General features: G+C 35.1%; 2 protein-coding genes and 1 long non-coding RNA gene across 9 annotated transcripts; 1 reads left to right on the forward strand and 2 right to left on the reverse strand.

The window, feature by feature from the left end:
- The first annotated feature begins 251 nt into the window (after positions 1 to 251).
- LOC133859660 (cyclin-dependent kinase C-2 C-like) lies at positions 252 to 4,199 on the forward strand. 3 transcript variants are annotated; one of them, XM_062295142.1, is made up of 9 exons: positions 252 to 677; positions 1,258 to 1,542; positions 1,684 to 2,001; positions 2,143 to 2,370; positions 2,550 to 2,647; positions 2,759 to 2,867; positions 2,957 to 3,460; positions 3,557 to 3,689; positions 3,880 to 4,199. In XM_062295142.1, the coding sequence occupies exons 1-9, from the start codon at positions 252 to 254 to the stop codon at positions 3,885 to 3,887; spliced, it is 2,109 nt and encodes a 702-aa protein (XP_062151126.1). In that variant the 3' UTR covers positions 3,888 to 4,199. The 3 variants fall into 3 exon arrangements, with proteins under 3 accessions (XP_062151126.1, XP_062151127.1, XP_062151128.1); XM_062295143.1 differs by having other exon boundaries at positions 3,981 to 4,199; XM_062295144.1 differs by having other exon boundaries at positions 2,777 to 2,867.
- Positions 2,364 to 5,332, reverse strand: LOC133859661 (uncharacterized). Its single transcript, XR_009898786.1, has 3 exons — positions 5,145 to 5,332; positions 2,756 to 3,631; positions 2,364 to 2,604 (listed from the first exon to the last, which is right to left on the reverse strand). It is a non-coding gene; the product is annotated as an uncharacterized LOC133859661 (long non-coding RNA).
- A 4,130-nt stretch (positions 5,333 to 9,462) lies between these two features.
- LOC133859663 (uncharacterized) lies at positions 9,463 to 18,499 on the reverse strand. Of its 5 annotated transcripts, none has more exons than XM_062295146.1 (10): positions 18,196 to 18,499; positions 15,696 to 16,077; positions 14,845 to 14,928; positions 14,022 to 14,465; positions 13,494 to 13,629; positions 13,187 to 13,349; positions 12,887 to 13,015; positions 10,865 to 11,059; positions 10,037 to 10,159; positions 9,463 to 9,775 (listed from the first exon to the last, which is right to left on the reverse strand). In XM_062295146.1, the coding sequence occupies exons 2-10, from the start codon at positions 15,976 to 15,978 to the stop codon at positions 9,671 to 9,673; spliced, it is 1,662 nt and encodes a 553-aa protein (XP_062151130.1). In that variant the 5' UTR covers positions 15,979 to 16,077; positions 18,196 to 18,499; the 3' UTR covers positions 9,463 to 9,670. The 5 variants fall into 5 exon arrangements, with proteins under 5 accessions (XP_062151130.1, XP_062151132.1, XP_062151133.1 ...); XM_062295148.1 differs by lacking the exon at positions 18,196 to 18,499 and adding an exon at positions 18,115 to 18,133; XM_062295149.1 differs by lacking the exon at positions 18,196 to 18,499 and adding an exon at positions 17,483 to 17,625 and having other exon boundaries at positions 15,714 to 16,077.
- Between the last annotated feature and the right edge of the window lie 1,750 nt (positions 18,500 to 20,249).

The following is a 20,249-nucleotide window of genomic DNA, read 5'->3' on the forward strand; positions in this document are numbered from 1 at the left end:
TCCCTCCCCCGCAGATCTCGCGGAGACCCAGCAGAGAAACGAGAGCACCCAGCCAAAAACAGCATTCATCACAAGGACTTTCTTGATTTTCTGTCTCTCAGGGGGTTTAAGGAAACGCGCCCAATTTCTCTCACACAAGCAGGGACGCACATGCCCACACCCACAATGCAATCCTGTTGTTCTTAAGCGGGTGTGAGGGAATCTGGGCCCCATTTCCCGATCTGGGTCGACCCGATTTCTCCCATGCCTAAATGGGTTGCATTAGCTCGAAGCAGGCGGTCCGGGCAGCTGCCAACGCTAATGCGGCGGGTTCCTCCCCTGTTTCCGTTCACACGACGCACAGCATCAACAACAACAATAACAATAATGGCGCGGCCATGACTGTGGTGGCCTCACGCTCGCTGAGGAACCATTCTGGGGCGTTGGAGTTGGATAGCGTTAAGATTAGGAAAGAAGAGGGATCAGATGATCGGAGCCGCGAGGTGAAGAAGTCGAAGAAGGATACCTCTCGTTCGCATTCGAAGAGCTCCTTCAGCTTCAAGCTCGGGTTCTCTCACAGGCACGTGCAGGCCGAGCAGGCCGCCGCCGGGTGGCCCACTTGGCTCACCGCTGCCGCAGCCGAGGCCATCAATGGTTGGATCCCTCTCAGAGCTGATTCTTTTGAGAAATTGGAGAAGGTATGGATCGTCGACTTCAAAGCTTGGTCGTTTCCTTTCTTTGTTTTGTATGCCGTTATAGAATTCATTTCTTTGGTTTTACTCGTGTCAGATTTTCATTTGAGAATTGCAGTAATATCTTCCATATACATTTACATAAGGTTCTGTAAGCTTATATATTTAGGAAAAAAAGAAAAAATTTACAATGTGGAGAAGCTGAAGATGATTGGAAAGGGACAGAAAGGCCCCAACATGGAGATATGAACTCTCATGCTTGAAACAAAGCATTTGACTTTATAAGCTGAAATGACAGAGCGGGCAGGCGAGGGATGACCCAATTGGTTGATTGATCACATGTGATCGATCTATTTGAAAATGTGCAGACATCCAATAACATTTAGGCATAAAATCTTGCGGGGAGTTTTGTGTTCATCTGCCAAACACCTTGCATTGCCTTTTGACACACATCTAATGATCATATGATGTTGTTTTCGCGTTTAATATTTTGCCTATGCTTCAGTACGTGGTTCATTGGTCATATCTTCATAATTTTTTCCTCATATTCGTTCCCTTTTTAAAAGATTTATTTTTGCCAAGGTAGATCGGACAAGGTACGTACAGCAGCGTGTTTCGAGCGCGAGAAGTTGAAAGTGGGAGGATGGTTGCACTGAAGAAGGTGCGAGTTGACAATTTTCAGCCAGAGAGCATAAGGTTTATGGCACGAGAAATAATGATTCTCCGCAGACTGGACCATCCAAACATCATGAAATTGGAGGGGCTTATTACTTCTCGATTATCAAGTAGCATATACCTTGTGTTTGAATACATGGAACACGATCTTGCAGGACTCGTATCCAGCCCTGATGTCAAATTTAGTGAATCACAGGTTTGTTGATACTCAATAAAAGATTTTTGTGATACAATATGAGCTCTGATCATCATCAGGACATTATGTCATGTTCTGTTTCTGTTTCTGCTTCTCTTTTTCTGCTTTGGAAGATAAAAACTTAGGCTGACTTTTCTGTAGATCAAGTGTTATATGACACAGCTATTATGTGGAATTGAGCACTGCCACTTACGAGGTATAATGCATCGAGACGTTAAAACATCCAATATTTTGGTAAACAATGATGGGATTCTGAAATTGGGGGATTTTGGATTGGCAAATGTCGTTAGCCTAAAGAGCAAGCAACCTCTGACCAGTCGTGTGGTTACTTTATGGTATCGTCCTCCTGAACTTTTGATGGGGTCAACGAGTTATGGAGTATCGGTGGATCTCTGGAGTGTGGGCTGTGTATTTGCAGAACTTCTCATACGGAAGCCTCTCCTAAAAGGGAGAACTGAGGTGATAACACTAATCAAAAAAGCACTTTATTCCATAGCCACATGATTTTTTTTGGCTCATGGTCAGAGTGGGATTTTGATGAAGATTAGAAGAGAATAGTTTTTCTTCATAAAATTCTTTATACACTTCTCCGATCTGCAGGTTGAGCAATTACACAAAATTTTCAAGCTTGTTGGTTCTCCACCTGATGAGTTCTGGAAAAAGTCTAAACTTCCTCAAGCAGCTATGTTTAAACCTCTGCATAATTACGAATGCTGTCTCTCGGAGAAGTGTAGAGATTTTCCAACAACTGCTGTGAAACTAATAGAAACTTTGCTTTGCGTAGAACCTCATAAGCGTGGGACGGCATCCTCTGCCCTCATGTCTGAGGTAACAACTTATATTAATTCAAAGTTCAACAATCTGTTTGAAGATCTTTTTGTTGGGATTAGTTGTGATTCTACCACATTTTTATCATATCATCTTGTGGTGCATGCTTGTTGCAGATAAAACCCGTAATGTTTTTTGGCTTTCTGATTTGATGTCTACGTCCTGCTTCTGTTTTTCAGTATTTCAACACAAAGCCCTTTGCATGTGAGCCATCAAGCTTGCCAAAGTATGCCCCTAGCAAGGAAATCGATGCGAAAAATCGTGAGGATGGACGAAGGTGAAATTTTGTCTGGTTTGAATCGGTTTCATTCTTTTTAGTAACATTCTTTGAGCTGCCTGAAACTAGTTTAAATCCATATATATGTATATATACCATTGTACTTACCAGGAAAAAGGCTGGTGCTAGATTGCGAGAGCCTGCAGCTTCAAGAAAGCCTAGAAGAGTCCGGAAAACTTTGCAAGAAGCAAACAGTAACAGTAAATTAGCATCAAAAGAGGTCTATCTCTCTCTTTCTCTACGTGGGTGTGTAGTTGAAGGAAGAAAGATGGTTTCTTTAACCACTTTTGTTGGTCCTTTTTTATGCAGGAAACGCAAGATCATGCTCAACTTGCTCAGAGAAGCAATGGCAGTGATGCACATATTCCCAAACGAAGAGGTGTTTTTGTGCGTGGAGAGGCACTAAAGCCATCACTTGATACAATGTCAGAGACTTCCCAAATGATAAATCCTTCTCAAGGGGACAGTGGATATTCAGGCCCGGCACAAGTCTCAGGATCAACCGGGTTTACGTGGGCAAAAAGGCGAAAGGAGGACGCTACATCCACAATATCAGACGGATCAAAGAGCAAAATCAGTGCATTAGATCCATACTTTGCAAAATCATCTTACGTAACCAAAAAAGAGAATGATCTTTTATGCAGGGCTGTTGCCAATTCCATCGAGAGTGCCAAGTTTGCAATGAAGAGGCAGCAACGCCACCTTGACCGGCCGGATTCTTTCGACTCGTCTGAGACATACCATTCTCCTGACGTATCACCAGTATTTAGTCAAATAGGAGAAACAGATGCATTGAGCCCGAAATCCAATGCTGTAATTGAACTCAACTGACATGTGTTTTCTATCATTTCTTAATTTTCTTCATGTGTTGGACTGAAGAATCTCATTGCTCTTCTAACAATTCGTTAGGGTGGCAAAAGCAGAGGTGGCCACATTGAATTCTCAGGACCGTTGCTCCATCAACCACATAAATTTGATGAACTCCTGCATAAGAATGAAGGTCATATTCGTCGGACAGTTCGCAGATCAAGATTTGAAAGAGGTAAACTACAGTTAAAATATTAATTAAGCTATTGAATTTACCATTTCTCATCAAATTAAGTGATTTAATAACAATCGTTGAATCAAACCGAACATCTGCAATCTTATTTTGGTACATTTGAGAAAGAAGAAAAATGTAAGAAAAATTGCTTACATTCTTCACCTTTACTATATTCATATCTACCTTGCAGATACCTGAATTCATGAAGAAAACAAAAAACTAAGAGATGTGAAGGTGTTCTTCCAGTAGCACCTATCAATTGTTTTTTACATTTTGAACTTGTTTTTACAGATTGATGGTGCAAGGTTTGTAGGATTTAAGGAGAATGATTGCCGGACTCAACTCGTCAACCCTCCGACACTGCCTTCAACGGCGGCAGCTCCATCTTGCTGCTGACAGGGTTTGGGATGTTCTCATATCATTTGTAATATAAAAGAAGAGGCCAAAGTTCATACGAATCTACACAATATGATGATTCATCACTTAGATAATTGAGTAATTTCAACTGCGTATGATCTCTCATCAAACACCCTTATTTCAAAGAAAATAATTAAAACGCAAATAAATCAAATCAAAGATTTTTTTTTTATTTATATTAAAAGAAAGGAAGAAATGTAGGGCAAGCCCTCGCTCTGACTGCAGAAAGCTAGAGCAGCAGAGCGACCATGGCAGCCCCCAGTTTGATAATGTACGCCCATCGCACTATCGTGCGCCACGATTAAACCTCTCCCGTGGAATACCACGCCACCCCTTCCTCAAGAAGGAAGCGCTCGGCCTCAGGCGCTTTTCGGTTTATTTGTTGCCCCTCTCTGTCTATATATACCGACGAGAAAAGTCTGAAACCCTAGTGTCTTATTTCCCTTCCTGCCCGGATCTTTTACCGTATTTACCTGTATGTCCCTTTGCCTTTTCGTTCTGATTATAATTGATTGGGTTGGGTTTTCAGGATCCAAAATGGCTAGTTTAGGGCCTGTAGCCATTTTGTTTGGGTTTTGAGCCGTTTAGCCCATTAAAAATTAATTGTGGCCTACGCTCGGGTATTGGCTGTTCAGGATCAGCTCGTTTGTATATGGTAGAAGCTCGAGCTCGAGCTCGGGGTCGGGATCGTCACGAGCCTGGATTCTATGTGCGAGATCGGCTCGCTAAGAAAAATTTGGTGATCGAGATCGAACCCTAGCTCGATCAAATTGGGCGATCCCGAGCTCGAGTACTCAGCTCGAGCTCGGCCCGTGTAAAAATTGAATATTAACCATTTAATTTAACAGTAAAAGAAACAAATTGAACCAATTTTTATTAACTCTTTCCAAAAAGAATTACAAAGAAGACAAACAAGTGCTTGAACTGAACGTATTATCTTGATGAGTTGAACCTTTTTATGATTTTGCAATAAGGCAATGACTCTAGAAGACTAGAATAATCTAGATTACTCTTACAAATAACCTTTTAAGAAAATACCTCAGTCTGAGTCTGCCAACGCCCAATGAGTCGAAGAACTCGAAGTCAAAGCTGTAAGGATTTGTGAAGACTCAGGAAATGCTACTGGTAAGGATTTAAAGACGAAGATTAAAAGAGTGGCGATCTAACGGTTGTGGCTGGGGGCGAGTTTTCAAGGCAGGTTGCATGAGTGACATGTGGCTAGGTAGATGAGAAGATAAATCCTGAAGATAAGGAAGCAATGGCTATGATGAGTAAAAGAAGATCTAATGGTGGAGAAATGGTCAGAAAATACATGGGAAACGTGCGCCTAGGAAGAGCAAAAAGTTGTTGAAATTATGCAAAGACAAGATAAAAAAACAAAAATAAAAAAATAAAAAAAAAAAATTATTATTATATTTTTTTTTTTTATGGCTTTCATGTTGATGGTTGCACATTTAGCTTTTGCATTTGAATACTAGTTAGAAACAAACTATTAGTTAGAGGAGTTTTATTTTCTCTTTTACATTTGAATAATTAGATATTTTGTACATAAATTTTTGTGGAATTACATTGATTTATTTTTAAATTTACTATTAAATAATAAATTTATGTATGTAGACTATTATATTTATATTGCTATTTTTATGAAAAAGTAAATTGCAAGATACATTTTATATGTTTTAAACCATTAATAAATTTTGTTAAATTGTTTATTTATTTTATTTATTCATTAGTATTTTTAATAAATTTTTGTTTAACTTTATTTTATAATTTTTGTCCAATCAATTCAAATCTTGGCTCCGGCACTACTCCCTATAACCATCTCTCCTTGCCATTCTTTGTCACGAATATGATCAGTATCTCGTCATCATTGTGTGTGAGCATTGTCGTGACCATCGCCACATGAAGCAGAGCTGGGTGGCAGCGTGGTCATTGGGATAAGTATGATAAGTATCATATGATATGATTTATAAGATTATCTACAATAAATATGATCATTATGAGTCAAAATTATCATAATTTCTAAGTATCTAATGATCATATGATCTAAGTATTATCACATGATCATATGATTCAACAATTCGTATGATCTTAGATCTTGAATCATGTGACATGTTGATTCCTATATATTTAATGATAATACTTTTTTTTTTCCTAATTTAATAAGCATAATACTTTGATCATATGATATAGTGATTATATGGCACAATGTTAAATCATATGATTACGCAATCTAAATTCTAATGATAATACATATAATCATATGATTTAAAATGTAATGATAATACTTAATTTGTTATTATAATTAACACATTAATAATTCTACTGCTAATCACTTAATTTGAAATTATATGAATCACATTATCATTTTATTTAATTACATTTTGGACTTGTCATTATATCACATAATTAATGCGATTCATACTAACATATGTAATGTATATACCCAACTATTGTATCTAACTATCTAAGTATGATTAAGAATTGTAAGATACTTATAATCTTAAATTATACTTAACTATTGTATATGAGATTATCTATGAATCTATAATAAGTATATATGATTATTATGAGTCATAAATAATAATCATCTACTAACAATACTAATATCATATGATTATACGATCTAAGTATCATAATTTTCATAATTCATAATTATCTACTAACAATACTGATAACATATTTACATGATCTAATAATCTGTATGATCTTAGATCTTGAATAACGTGATGTAATGATTACTAAATATAAAATGACAATACTTATATATAACATATAATAAAGTGATTACATGTCATATGCTACAATGTTATGTTATTATATGATCATATAGTCCTGCTATATTACATGAATAATATGATTAAATATCTGAATTGTCATTATATCATATGACTAACAATTAAGTATTGATATTATCCAATTTTACTATTTTATATATATATATATTAATATATATTGACCAATGATCATTGTTATTTGTTACTTAATTAATTTATGCTTACATATAGTATATTGTTTATTAATATAATATATTATAAAAATAAGTTGTATACAAGTCAAGCCTTAATAAATGAGTCGATCCTTATACGAGTGAGTTCACGAGCTTTAATCGAGTCGAGCCAAGTTTATACGAGTTTGCATTGTTTAATAATCGATCATAGATTTCGTGTTCACGAGTAGCTTATTTAATAATCGATTCGGGTACGAGTCGAGTTTATTCGAGCCGATCTCCAGTGAGCTCACGAGTAGCCCAGCTCGTTTACACCCCTAAGTGCACGCATGTCACATGAATTCTTATCAACCATTTTCTTTTAACAACTTCCTTCACATGAAGATTTTGTGATGGTCATTCCTATATATATAGCAACAAGAACTTGGCATTTGCATTCGCACCTTCTTTTCTTAACCTTGAAAGCCTTTCTCTCCTTCCTCAATGCCACCTCCACGGCCTTGTCACCGGTCTCACCACAAAACCTTCACGCGTGGCTTGTTAATGACCACCGTGATAGGCACGGAGGCTGCACGAGCCCATCTAGTACCCTTATGGAATTTCATTACTTGCAGAATTCTCAATCGGCCAGCCACCTGTTCAACAACTTTCTGTAGTTGATACGGGTAGCAGTATTATTTGGTTATAGTGTTTCCCTTACAACCAATGTATTAACTCATTTCGTTTGATATTTAACCCTTCAAAGTCTTCCACATACTCTAACCTGTGAATATTTATCGGAATGGAAATGCAATTTGGACGACTGTACCATATACCATACAGAGACTTATCTTCATCATCAAGAATCTTTGTTGTTGAGCAATTTGTCATCGAGGCATCTGGTGAGTTTACAATCACGGGTGTTCTCACTAAATTAAAATGGGTTATGGCGGAATGAACTTGTTAGAGTTATTGGAATGAATGCTACATCTTCGTCCTTGGCTTGTCCATTGGGTGGTAAGTTCTGCAAGCCTAAATGATCCTAACTACAACTATAGCCAATTAGTCATAGGCGAAGGCGCAAACGTACATTCTAGGCAATAAAACACCTTTTAGAAGCATAAGCTTCAACAACAATTATAATTACTACGTCCAACTAGAAAGAATAAGCATATACAGTGAATCACTTAATAGATATGAACTTGATCGTGCAAATTTGTAATCAAGCCATTCGGTTTTACTATGATGGGGACCGCATGAAAGCCCTACAACTCATGGAAGACGCCATTTTCCACCTCCACCACCTGGACCTATGGCAACGGCATTTCTCCTCTCCACCCAAAAGCTCATTAACCGCAGCTTTAACTCCACTCATCCCGAATTCACATCATCAATGCCCAAGAATTGAATTAAGCCACAGCGACATTCATCGATCCTGCAGTACCTGCTTCTCTATTATTGACATCTATACTCCACAAATTGATGTTTGGGATTGCAATAGCGAGTAGAATTTTGTTTATGTAAAGCTTTACCAAAAAGCTATTTAACTGTTTTGTAACTACATGTCTAAAGTATTTCAAAACTGTTACAATTGTTTGGTAACAAAACTAAAAATATGTTTCTAGAAGAAGAAGAAAAAAAAAAAAAAAAAAAAAAAAAGGTCAGTTTTTTTTTTTTTCATTTTATATTAACTTTTTGATATCAAAATGGTTACTATGATAATGTTTTTTCCTCATTTCTTAATTATTTAATTTCATACTTTTAACTCGAATTATGTAGTTGATGTCCAACATTTGTCTTTTTGGTGGCTTTTAGTAATATATGGTTTTTTTTTTTCCCTTCCTAATTAAATTGATGATTTCGAATATTTGTCCATAATAAAAAAATTCCTTCAATGAGGGTCTTCTTTAATAACTTTTATCAAAATGTTTGTTGGCTGCAATGCTGAGATAATCGAATTATGCCTTTGCGTGTAATGTCCTCTCTCTTTTATTCGACATTACGCTTTAATGTTGATTATTTTTTAGTGCAAAGACAAGAACAAGTAAGGAGATTACCAAGCCATATATATATATATATATATATATGTGTGTGTGTGTGTGTGTGTGTGTGTATATATATGTGTGTGTGTGTGTGTGTGTGTGTGTGTGTGTGTGTGTGTGTGTGTGTGTGAAAACCTGGTGCTAAATCATAAGAGAAATGATATTTACACTTCTTGTACACAATAATTACACTCACACAAGATACATTGGAGTGGGGCCCAGTGTTGTTGTGAAGGTGATGTATAAGTATCATTTCCCAAATCATAAAACCAGCTATGTCAAAACCTGGTGCTAAATCATAAAACCAGCTAACAAGGTGCTGCCGTTGACTGCTTTGTTTCAACACAAGTTAACCCTCAGAGTCATCCTAAGAGCATATATAATATTTATATATACTTGTATTGTTGATATTATTATCATGATTATTGATTCAAAATAAGTAACACTTTATATTTTTTTGGATTTTCTTTTCCTTTTACACAAGGCTGGAAAAGCAGGGGTTGATTGTGTACAATATGGACATCCTGATCCCCAACTACGTTGTTGTCTATATCTATTTTATGCCAAACCCAAAATCTCACCATCTCTGTCAATCATTGGGTCACTAGTGTTGGTATTTGACCATGATCGACAAAATCAATCTTGTTCAGTCTCAAACAGCACAGCACTTGCTCTGGCAGTTCTTCTGGTTTTTGTGCCTGTTCAATGTAATGTGAAGAGGGTTAGTTTTAGAATGAATTCGAAGGTTGAGAGATGCTATGATGTATGTGAATCTGCCAAAGCCTCTTATAGCTTAGCAGGGTCCTAACTTGTAAGCAACTAAAGTGAACTTAAAGAGTTCTGACATAAAGTTGTCTGTCATCAAATCATGAATCCAAGTTCTTTTTCTTTGAAGGGAGACCAAACAATAATAACCCAGATTTCCCACATTGGTCTGTGTAACCAGATTAGTGAGTTACCTGGATTGTTAAGCCCAAATCAAGTATTCCATATTTCAGACGTTCTCGGAATGCTTCAAGTCCCTTCCTTGATATATAGCTGAACCGATGAATGTCCAGATCAATTTCAAAGTAGTTAGGACCCTGCATCAGAGCCAGAGTAACTGAAGTCAGAACCAATCCTATTCTACAGGCAATATAAAGTAGAGTAATGATAAGGATAGAAATCCTTGATGATTTGATTACCTTAATTTAAAGGATTTGTTTGTATTCAAATATATGTAAAGCTCTATAACTAGAGCCTTGTACTCAAATCGAGAATCAAGAAAACAAGTAGCTTATAAGGCTTTCATGTGTGGGCATAGGTCATAGATCAAACTACCTTAATCTCTATGTCTTTCTTTCATGCTTTCATCTCTTTAGATTATTATGAGATTCTATAAGTAACAAGAATTCTAGCACTATCTTTTATTGAAGTGTGGCATATGCCTGAAAATGGAAAAGTAACAAAGTTTAACACAACAGTAAGGTGGAGTCAAAGACCTGGCTAAATCTATTGATTAAAAGAACTTCAAAAAGAAACTAAAACCCACTAGCATTAGCTGAAGGAACATATGATTTCATACGTAGGAACTATCATTATAGATAGTCAATAAGACAAAACAAAAATCCCATATTCCTATTTCTCTTCCCTCCTAAATTTGTGAACCCACCTTGGTCGGTAATTAGACCATTATAGCAAAACTAAAACAAAGTTGTTGTGCAGTTCATTTTTATAAAATGAAATTTGTGTAGCACGAATATTGTACATTAATGTACTTATGTAAAAACAAGAAATTTATACATTACCTTAAAAAATTTGTGCTGAGGGCGTGAAAGGACTGGTTTTTCATTATAAACATGTACAAGCTTTCTTTCAGCAGAACTCAAGTGAAGATCCTCAGGATTAACCACTCCAGCCATGATTTTTATCCTTTCTCTAAAAGGAACAGTTGATTCTTTTGCAAATCCTTTAACCTTCTCCATCTCATCATCAACCATCTTCTGTTAACATAAAGAGAAACCTTTAAACTGAACTGTTGTACCAACAAAACCACAAGAGTGAAAGACTACATTCAATAACAAAAGGCCATATAATATTTCTTAGCAAAGTTATCAAGGCATAATGCCATCAAGTTTTTTACTAAAATATTTTCGGGAGAAGAGATTACCCACATATTATTTTGCAATATCTCAGTTCCTTTTCAATTAAGAAGAATAGCAACAAACACAAACATTCTGATAATTTCCTATATGTAGAGAAGTGCAAGCCCTCAAATGGATACAGAATTAGAGAGAACAACCTATTAAGAAGAGCTGTCTACTTTAATTTGTTCAACCCAGCCAGTGAGTCAAGAAAATCTCTAACATCAGCTTATTATATTTTTAAATCGCAATATAATTTCAAGAGGCTACTCAAAAGGACAAAAATAGCACGGAAAGCCAAAAAGAAGATAAGGCGGTGCAACCCCTTTCTAATTTCTATTCACATGTGCTATTAGACAGTGGAAAAATCTTCATTACTTCAAAATGAATAGGAAATATCTTGTGAATCAATTGATTATTGGTTGTCATGACTTAAGTGTTAATTATACATCACATTATAGGATTAAATTGCAACAGGTAAACTACCCTTTTTTTTTTTGCTTTATTTAATTGTTCTTTAAAAAAAAGAAGAAAAAAAAAGTGCCAGCTATCAATATGAACTGAACAAACTTCATTGATTCACAAGATAACTCAGGAACCAATATTTAAACCAAAAAAGTAACTCTCAATATTTTTTATTTTTTTAAAGATTAAAGGAGCAAAGAAAAGTGATAATGACACATGATTATAGTCTTTACCAACATGTAATTAAGTTTCTACGTTTATGTGTTTCCATTTGTTGAAATTCTATTCTATATTTATCTAAGATTTAAAATGTAAGTAAAGAGGTTTGGCAACGCCTTTTAGGTTTTTTTGTTTTGTCTTTTAGCAAAAAAAGCAAAAGCATTAACAAATAACTCAAAACACAAAATACTAAAAATTACTTTTACCTTTATGTCACATTACAACAAAAAAGCAAAAACCATCTTCTAAAAAGCATTGTTAAATGAACCCTAGATTTTTATCTCACAATTATCACACAATACTAACGTGACATTCCCAACCAACTCATGGATTAGTCATTGTTAAAAAAAATAAATAAATAAAAAAAAAAAAAAAATTGGTTTAGACTACCACATCAACATTATAGAATAGTTGTGAGATAAAAATGTGGTATATAGCATTATTTTTAGTACACCACATATATGATGATGTAAAGCAACAGTTGTTTCAATTCCATAAAAATTACAAAATGTACGTGAAACAAAATTGGGACTGCCACCTATATATAGCATCTGAACTTTGAGCTGTAATACATACTAGTTCCCAAGCTCAACATGTGCCATAGAACAAAAAGCAATCATTTTGCAGATCAAATGCAATAAAATATTTAGGTAAGATGTCTCATTAATTATAAGGATGTATATCCATGGTTGAAAAATAGGCGGCCTTGTGAAAGAAAGAGGCTAATCAAGTGTATAGGGTTGGAGGTAACGTGTAAAGCACTACAGAAAGGACTGTAGTGTTTTACGTGTCAACCCAGAGGCAATATGGACAACAGAATTCACTAAAATTTATCGAACTTTATAGCCATTAATTAGATGAGCTGAAAAAACACAAACTAAAGGATTAGCTTCTTCAGTCCTTTGCAACAAGTGTCAAAAAGCACTATGAGCACAATAAAATAGAATTAAATAGAACAAAGTATTGGTCCATATGGAAAATTACAATTCAAATGGAAGATACCTTGATGCTGTCCTGAAATTGGGGAGATGTGTCTTTGTCAAAATTTTCAGAAACTTTGAAGTATAGTACAAGACTCATCCCTTCCCCATCACTGTCACCAAGGAACATTGCAGCAGGATAAGTAGGCATCTGCCACAAGGTGCATGACAAGAGAACAAGATACAGCATGAGAAACTGTTCAGGAGACCATTCACTGTTTAAATTGAACTAGCTGTAGATTGGTATTTCATCATTACAAAATTGACTAAAAAACAAAGAAATATCAAAGTAACTAAAGTTTTAAAAGGGAAAAAGAAGTACCTGGATATTTACAATCAGAAGTGGTTGCACTTTGCTGTCTGCTTTCACATTGGGAAGCTCAAGGTATTGGGCAATGTGGTCTATCTTTTTTGGGCAGACAAATAAATCAACACCAATTGGAGTATATGGACTGTAATTAGGAGCAGGTGACTTCCGCTTATCTCTGTATGGTAGATGATATCAGACAAATATATCCTTATTGATAGAAACACACACACAAACACATGCGCACGCACACAAAAATAACTACTTGTTGCACATGTCTACAAATGCAGTTAAGGTTGGTTAGAGAAAGACAACAACATACTTGAAATAGCTGTCGCTCCGGAGTTTAAAGGTAGAGGGTGGAATCTCAGACCAACATCCTGGTGTCGGCTTCTCTCCCGTACAACGTGTAATTGTATGTCCTGCTCTGGGACGATACAAGTATCTTTTTGATTGACCTGCATATATATAGTCATTTTGCTTAATATTCTATCAAAATCTTAGATCATGCAAAACTTTGATATTAAGCATAAATCAAATGGTGACAGCAAATTACCCATTATGGCATCGATGAAAGTACAAAACTTGAATTAACTTCAGTATTGTAATTAAAAGAAAAGAAACATGCAAACCAAGAGAAATAATCTTATATATCTTAAGCCACTTAAACCTTTAACCAGAATTGTAGGCGAGGATCACACAATAACTTATTATCTCACTCGTTTTCTTTAGCCAAATGACCTTGTCCCTAATTACATAGTTGGGCCGTAGTAACAGTGGATTGTACATTATTCAATAATTCTTAATTTTTCCCTTTAGTCAACAAAAATAGAATTATGTAAACACTTACAATGTTCAGTGGTTTCTTCTCCGTCACAGGATTTCCTCTTGAAAGAAAGCCTGAAAACTGCTGAGTGCTTTCTCTGAGACTGTGGACCCGCAATCGATGGGTTTAGACTCTTGTCATTGAAACTTACAGAAGGAACCAACCGACGTAACCCTTGAGTTTTCTCTCGGGAATCACATCTATCCTCTTTTAGACCTTTAAAGCTTCCATAAGAATGATCTAACATCTTCGCCCTCCGGCTACAAACTTCATCAGCCTTCCCTAAGCAAGAAAGCTCATAACCCTCGGTACCAAATTTCTCAGAATTACCTCCATCAATTTTCAGATAGCTTTCATGGTATTCTTCATACTTACGTCTGCTATCCATAAAGCATGCTGATCTTTCATACTGAAGCACTTGGCCACTTGAGATGTTCCCATTTGCATTGCCTACCAATGGAAAACCATCTGCAGATTTAAAAAAGAGGAGAAAGTAAAATAAATTAGACAACTCACAGACAATCATATACTCCATGTATTCCATAAGAAATAGCACTCATATAACTAGGCACTGAAATGATTAGTCAATTTTGTACCATGATCAAAGTGGCCAAGCCAAAATTTTGATAAATTTGTCAAAAATATCTTATTTATTGTACAAAGATGAAAAATCTAGGTGATCATAAGTAGTTAATTTATTGGCCCAGGCTTCTGACAGTTCAGTTGATGCAGAACACATGGGGCCAAAGATCACCAATGTGCAGGCTCAGTATGTCTATTGACCGTACACTGACAAAATTAGATTTCATTCTGCAGACATAATTGAGGAGAGGTTGATATTCCTTGCCTCCGGGTACACTACTGAAGTCATCATCTGAATCAGACTCCAGAATACTGACTGAGTCAAACCAAGCATCCTCTTGGCAAATTACTGCAAACACAAGGCCATTAAAACATTTAACATCCATGGGAAAACAAAACCATCACAAGGAAAATAGATAACAGGATGCATATGTATATATACCACAACAAGCATAAGTCTTTGGAATCAACACAGGGCTAAAGTACATGATAAAGAATTACAACAAGGAATCAAAAAATAGTTCATACTTTTAGGTTCATAGAATCTACAAGGCATGCGAATATAATAATACAGTCTAAAGTACATTATAAATATTGAGCTACTTTTATTTATCAGAAAAATAAATAAATATTGACCTACTTTCTCAAGACAAGGACAGTAAACCAATAACCTATGCAAATTCTAATGCCACAAACTCAGAATCCACCATGAAAACAAAATGATGGCGAATAGAAAAATAGTTTCATATTTTGTGCCATGTACATTGTAAGTATAATTTATTCTCAACCACATACTCTGAGCAATCAAATTTGGATTTAGACAAGGTTCGTACATAAATAATAGTAAGATGAAACTATGACACTCCCGAATGTTGATAGGACAAGATATGAGTTATTGCTCCTTACTCTCAATACCTCAAATAAACTAAGACAAAGTCTTATTCATTTATAGATGGAGCTTAATTTGTGTATATACATACACATAAAGATACATACACCGCACAATTCTATATTTCGTTACATCTTACTCATGAGCATCCAATATGCAGTCACTGATTAAGATACTAATTAGGTATTACTTTGCACATTATCTGGAAAAATAAGAGAAGGATGTACAATTCTCATCATACTGACTGTGGCGCCATTGCAGCTGGGTGAGATGGAATGTCGAATTAGAAACTTCAGATCTTCTGCAAGTAGTTGTTGCACCCTTCTCAAAGTCCATGCGAACAAACTCACTAACAGCATAATCTGTTATGTCATTTCCTGCATCACTATTCCTTTTGTTGGTGCCATCAGGGACTGAATTGGAAATCTTTCCACGGCAATTTTTGAACCGGTGATGGTGTTTCTTCCGCGGTTTAATTGTTTTAGAGGGTGTTGATACACAAGCACCCATTTTAATTTTTCAAATATAGAACTCCTGATCACAAAAATGTATTCTCCTCATACAGATCTCCTACCTCACAGAAAGGACTTGCAAGAAGTCTGATGTGCCCTACAAAAATGAAGCATCTACAATATAGTCTATCAATTAAAAAAAAGTTCAAGCAAGACAGTTTTCATTGACAAATTGTATAGTAAGAAAACATGTAATCCCATCATTTCCTTGGGCTGTTTCAAGAATTTTGTGTGCTAAAATTGTAACCCATTAGAGACAATAGCTTGACAATCAACTGTTAGCACTTTAAATAAACAAAAAGTCTAGGCATAATTTGATTATGTGACAAATTAAAATAAAGGGACTATCTGAAATTATATTTCTCAAGGGAAAGATGAGACTTGAAATATAACACTAGTACATTGTACCCCACTATAATTAAAAATATCCCTCTGCAACACCTGCTCAAACCAAGTTCCCAAAATCACTGAATGGCCCAAAAAACACAGTATCAACCAATAGGTTAAAATTTGGATGTAACATCGATCTAATTGGTGTTTTACAGAGGAATCATCAAATGGAAGTATCCTAGACATGTCAGAAACAATAGGTGTTTCTATTTGAAAGGGAAAACCATTAATCCTTACTGACTTTGCAAGAAAAAAAGAAAAAAGAAAACATGATAATTAAACTGAAGAAAACTCAACCAAATCCTAATTGCCAACAAAGTCATTCTCTATCTAAAACAAACTGTTTGTTCGTGTGTAAAGCCAATACTAACATTTGTGTACTTGAAATTAAAGGTCAAGAAGAATGCGTGGTTTATCAAGAAAAGATGAACCTTACTTTCACTCTGCAAAAGAGAAAGAATAAAGCTTTCTTTGAAAATGCAAACTACATTAATACCACATAATTCTTTCATGCTGCTCCACCAGATAAGAAGACAAATCCCTCCTAGAAAACACAGTTAACACTAAAATTCTTGACTTCTCGAACCCTCAGTAATACGGCAAAGAAACAAAGTCCACTCCAAGTAATAACCTTAAGTAAATATGTGTGAGGGTCTCATGATAGTATCATTTTATTAATCATGGTAATTAAATTATTGAAACTCTCAGACAAAAAAGATCGTGTGAATGAAGATTCAGAGAATAACTGAGGCAAACGAAAGCCACAACAGGAGATTAATTATATCAATTAACTTAAATAAAATAGGAACCTACTAAGTAATTCTGACTATAGTATTTCTCTTACTTAAATATAAAAAAATCAAAATCAAAATTTAGATTTAGATTTACAATGTAAAGCTAAAACAAAACATATCTGACAACTGAAGTTCAAAAAAGAAAACAACCCAAAATTCTCAAGAGAATATCCCTTCTAAGCAATATAACACAAAATTCAACATCTCTGTTGTGATTTTAACCAAAAAAAAAAAAAGGAAAGAGAGAGGCAGAGAGAATGAAAATGTCAAGCAGAAAAGTAAAAAATACAAAACAAAACAAAATGCAGAATTTCATACCCAGAAAACATTCAACACTTCTCTTCAAATATTCCAAACTGTATTAGAGAGGGAGAGAGGGAGAGAGAGAGAGAGAGGTCCTCTATTTTAGTTTATATAGAAGCTGATGTTTGTGGAGAAAGAAAGAAAGGTGGAACCGTGGAAGCTCATTCATCCAAAAGAAAAAAGGTGGAAGCTCAAGAGAAAATGCGGCGAAGGGTCCACATCCATTATGGTTAAAAAAAGGACAAAATAACTAAAATTAAACATAAATAAATTAAAAAGACAGGAATTTTTTTTTTAGAACAAAGTTTGTCAGCATCAAGAGCACGCAAGAAAGATTAGTAATATGACAACGTGACAACGACACTATTGAAAACAAAAGGTATTCTTACAACACTTGATTTTTTTTTTAAAAAAAAAAAGAGAGAGAGAGAGAGAGAGAGAAGGAAAAGTATATTAAAATTCATTGAAAAAATGAATCAGTAAAATATTAATTTTATCAGGATCTGCAATCTGAATTGCAATAAGAAACACGGAATTCTGGGAAAGCAACAAATTTGAAAAAAAAAATTAAAAATTAAACAAAATAATGATCATTGACAAATACATTAACCATCAAAAGAGAGAGAAAATAAAAGAAAGAAACTCACAAAGACTCAAAATATTGACACACCAACACCATTATAGATGAAACTCATATGCAAGACCTGAACACCGAAGAAAAGCCATACCCAATGCGGGATAGATCTCCAAGAAGAAGCCCACCCTTTCTCTGCTACAAGCACCACCACCAACAGAACCCAATGCAGATTATAACGTCGGATCCAAGAGCGATGAGAGAACAAACTTCTCCTCCTTTACTTGCTCGAATCGAAGAACGAGAAGCAGAAGAAGAAGAAGAAGATAATGATGAGGATGAGGACCAGATATTTTAACACGAAATATAATAGAATTTGTTTTGGCAACAGGTAACGTGGGTTTCTTCTTCTTCTTCGCGTTTAGCTTTTCGCTCCGAGATTTCGCTGCCGCAAACAAAGGAGGGAGAGAGAGAAAGTCCCCTTTTTTTTTTTTTTTTTTTTTTTTTTTTTTGGGGGTAATAAGTCCGGTTGTTGTTGCTGTTGACGTCGTTGGTCTTAAGATTCGTTCGTACAACAGATTGGTCCATGTTTTGTCCAGAGTTTGTTCGTATATGTTGGAGATCTAATTTTGATAAAAATTAACTAAATAAAAGAATGATCAGAAAATAATAATAATAATAATAATCAATTTGTGTTTTGGGGTAACTTTTTAAAAAATACATCAATTTTTTTTTTTTAATTGGAAATTGATTTTATTGGTGCATTGCATGTAAGGGGGACATGAGATTTTTTAGACAAGATGCAATAAGATGAAAAAGGTGGAGTCCGCCTATTCGAGCAGGTGCTCCAACAGTCTAAACAGGAATATTCATACTTATCCGAATAAATAGGCCCTATTTAATCCCCTCTTATAAGCTGTTCATATTGCATTGCACCCGACTTAAATCTAAGTTCTTTGAAATAAACCAAGATATGAGTAAAATGAATGGGAAAATGGCCAAATAGGAGCAGCTATTGTAGAATCTTGTTAAAATTGATTTGAATAGGTAGAGGTGTTTTACTTTTGTTGCCGATAATGCAACTAATGTATCACTTTTTTCTTTTTCTTTTTTGGGACCATGACTTCTCTTGTAATTAGGGGTGGGCATGCCCCCCCCCCCCCCCTTGTTTGCGGTTGAAAGTCGATCTATGCAAGTTAAAAAGGGCTGGTGGTGGGCTAGCTGCCGAAACCTCTTCCACCCGTGCAACCCAACTTTTAATTCATACAAAGGTGAACAAACTAAAAGAATAGGTATTCCTTGTGTTTATAATAGGAATTAACCACATACGCGCGCTAGCGCAAAAGCCATTGCGCTAACGCTCATCCGTTTTCTTACTGAGGGAGATACATGATGAGAGGACAATGTAAGAAAACAAATAATAAGAAAGAACATCATCCGAGTAGTTCTGATAATATATGTGATTGACTGGAAATTGTTGCAAGATGCATTTCTAAGGATGTCATAATAATGCACCCTTTGCGGGTGATGCAACAACGCATTATTACAAAAAAATAAAATAAAAAGAGAAATGATACATTTTACAAATATTTTTTTAAAAAAAATTTGTTCTTTAAATTATGTGTCATAATTTTATGTGATTTATTACTTTTAAAAATGTATTATCATTTCATGAAATTATGACACATTATCTAAAAACTAAATTTAAAAAAAAAAAAAAAAAAAAAAAAAAAAACTCTTTTAACATTTTTCAAAATGTGTGATTTTGGCCCTCACTATCATGAGGAGCCTGGGGAGGTGACTGAAGTTTGAAGTTTGAAGTTAGATAAGGAAACCCACGAAACACCCCCCCCCCCCCCCCCCCCCCCCGGCCATGAGAAGAAAAATAAAAAATAAAAAACCCAACTACAACAAAAATAAAAGAACTCAACTGGGGGAAGGATGCCTAGAATAAATACTATGGTGGATTGGTGGTCACAATCTAATGCTGTTCCCTATTTATAATCTCAGGTCAACTTTTATTGGGATTTTTATAATTTGTTGATCCCAACATTTCTTTTGGAGTAAGTAAATGGGATCTGGATCTCCTCCCTTTATTTTTTCACTTTTCAATTTTTTTTTTTATATCACATTAATATTTTTATTTTTATTTTACAATTCAAAAAAAAAAAAAACTCAATACTTAACATTTTTTTACATTTTCATAAA

This window comes from Alnus glutinosa, chromosome 2 (genome assembly GCF_958979055.1).
Source record: "Alnus glutinosa chromosome 2, dhAlnGlut1.1, whole genome shotgun sequence".
Lineage (NCBI taxonomy): Eukaryota > Viridiplantae > Streptophyta > Magnoliopsida > Fagales > Betulaceae > Alnus > Alnus glutinosa.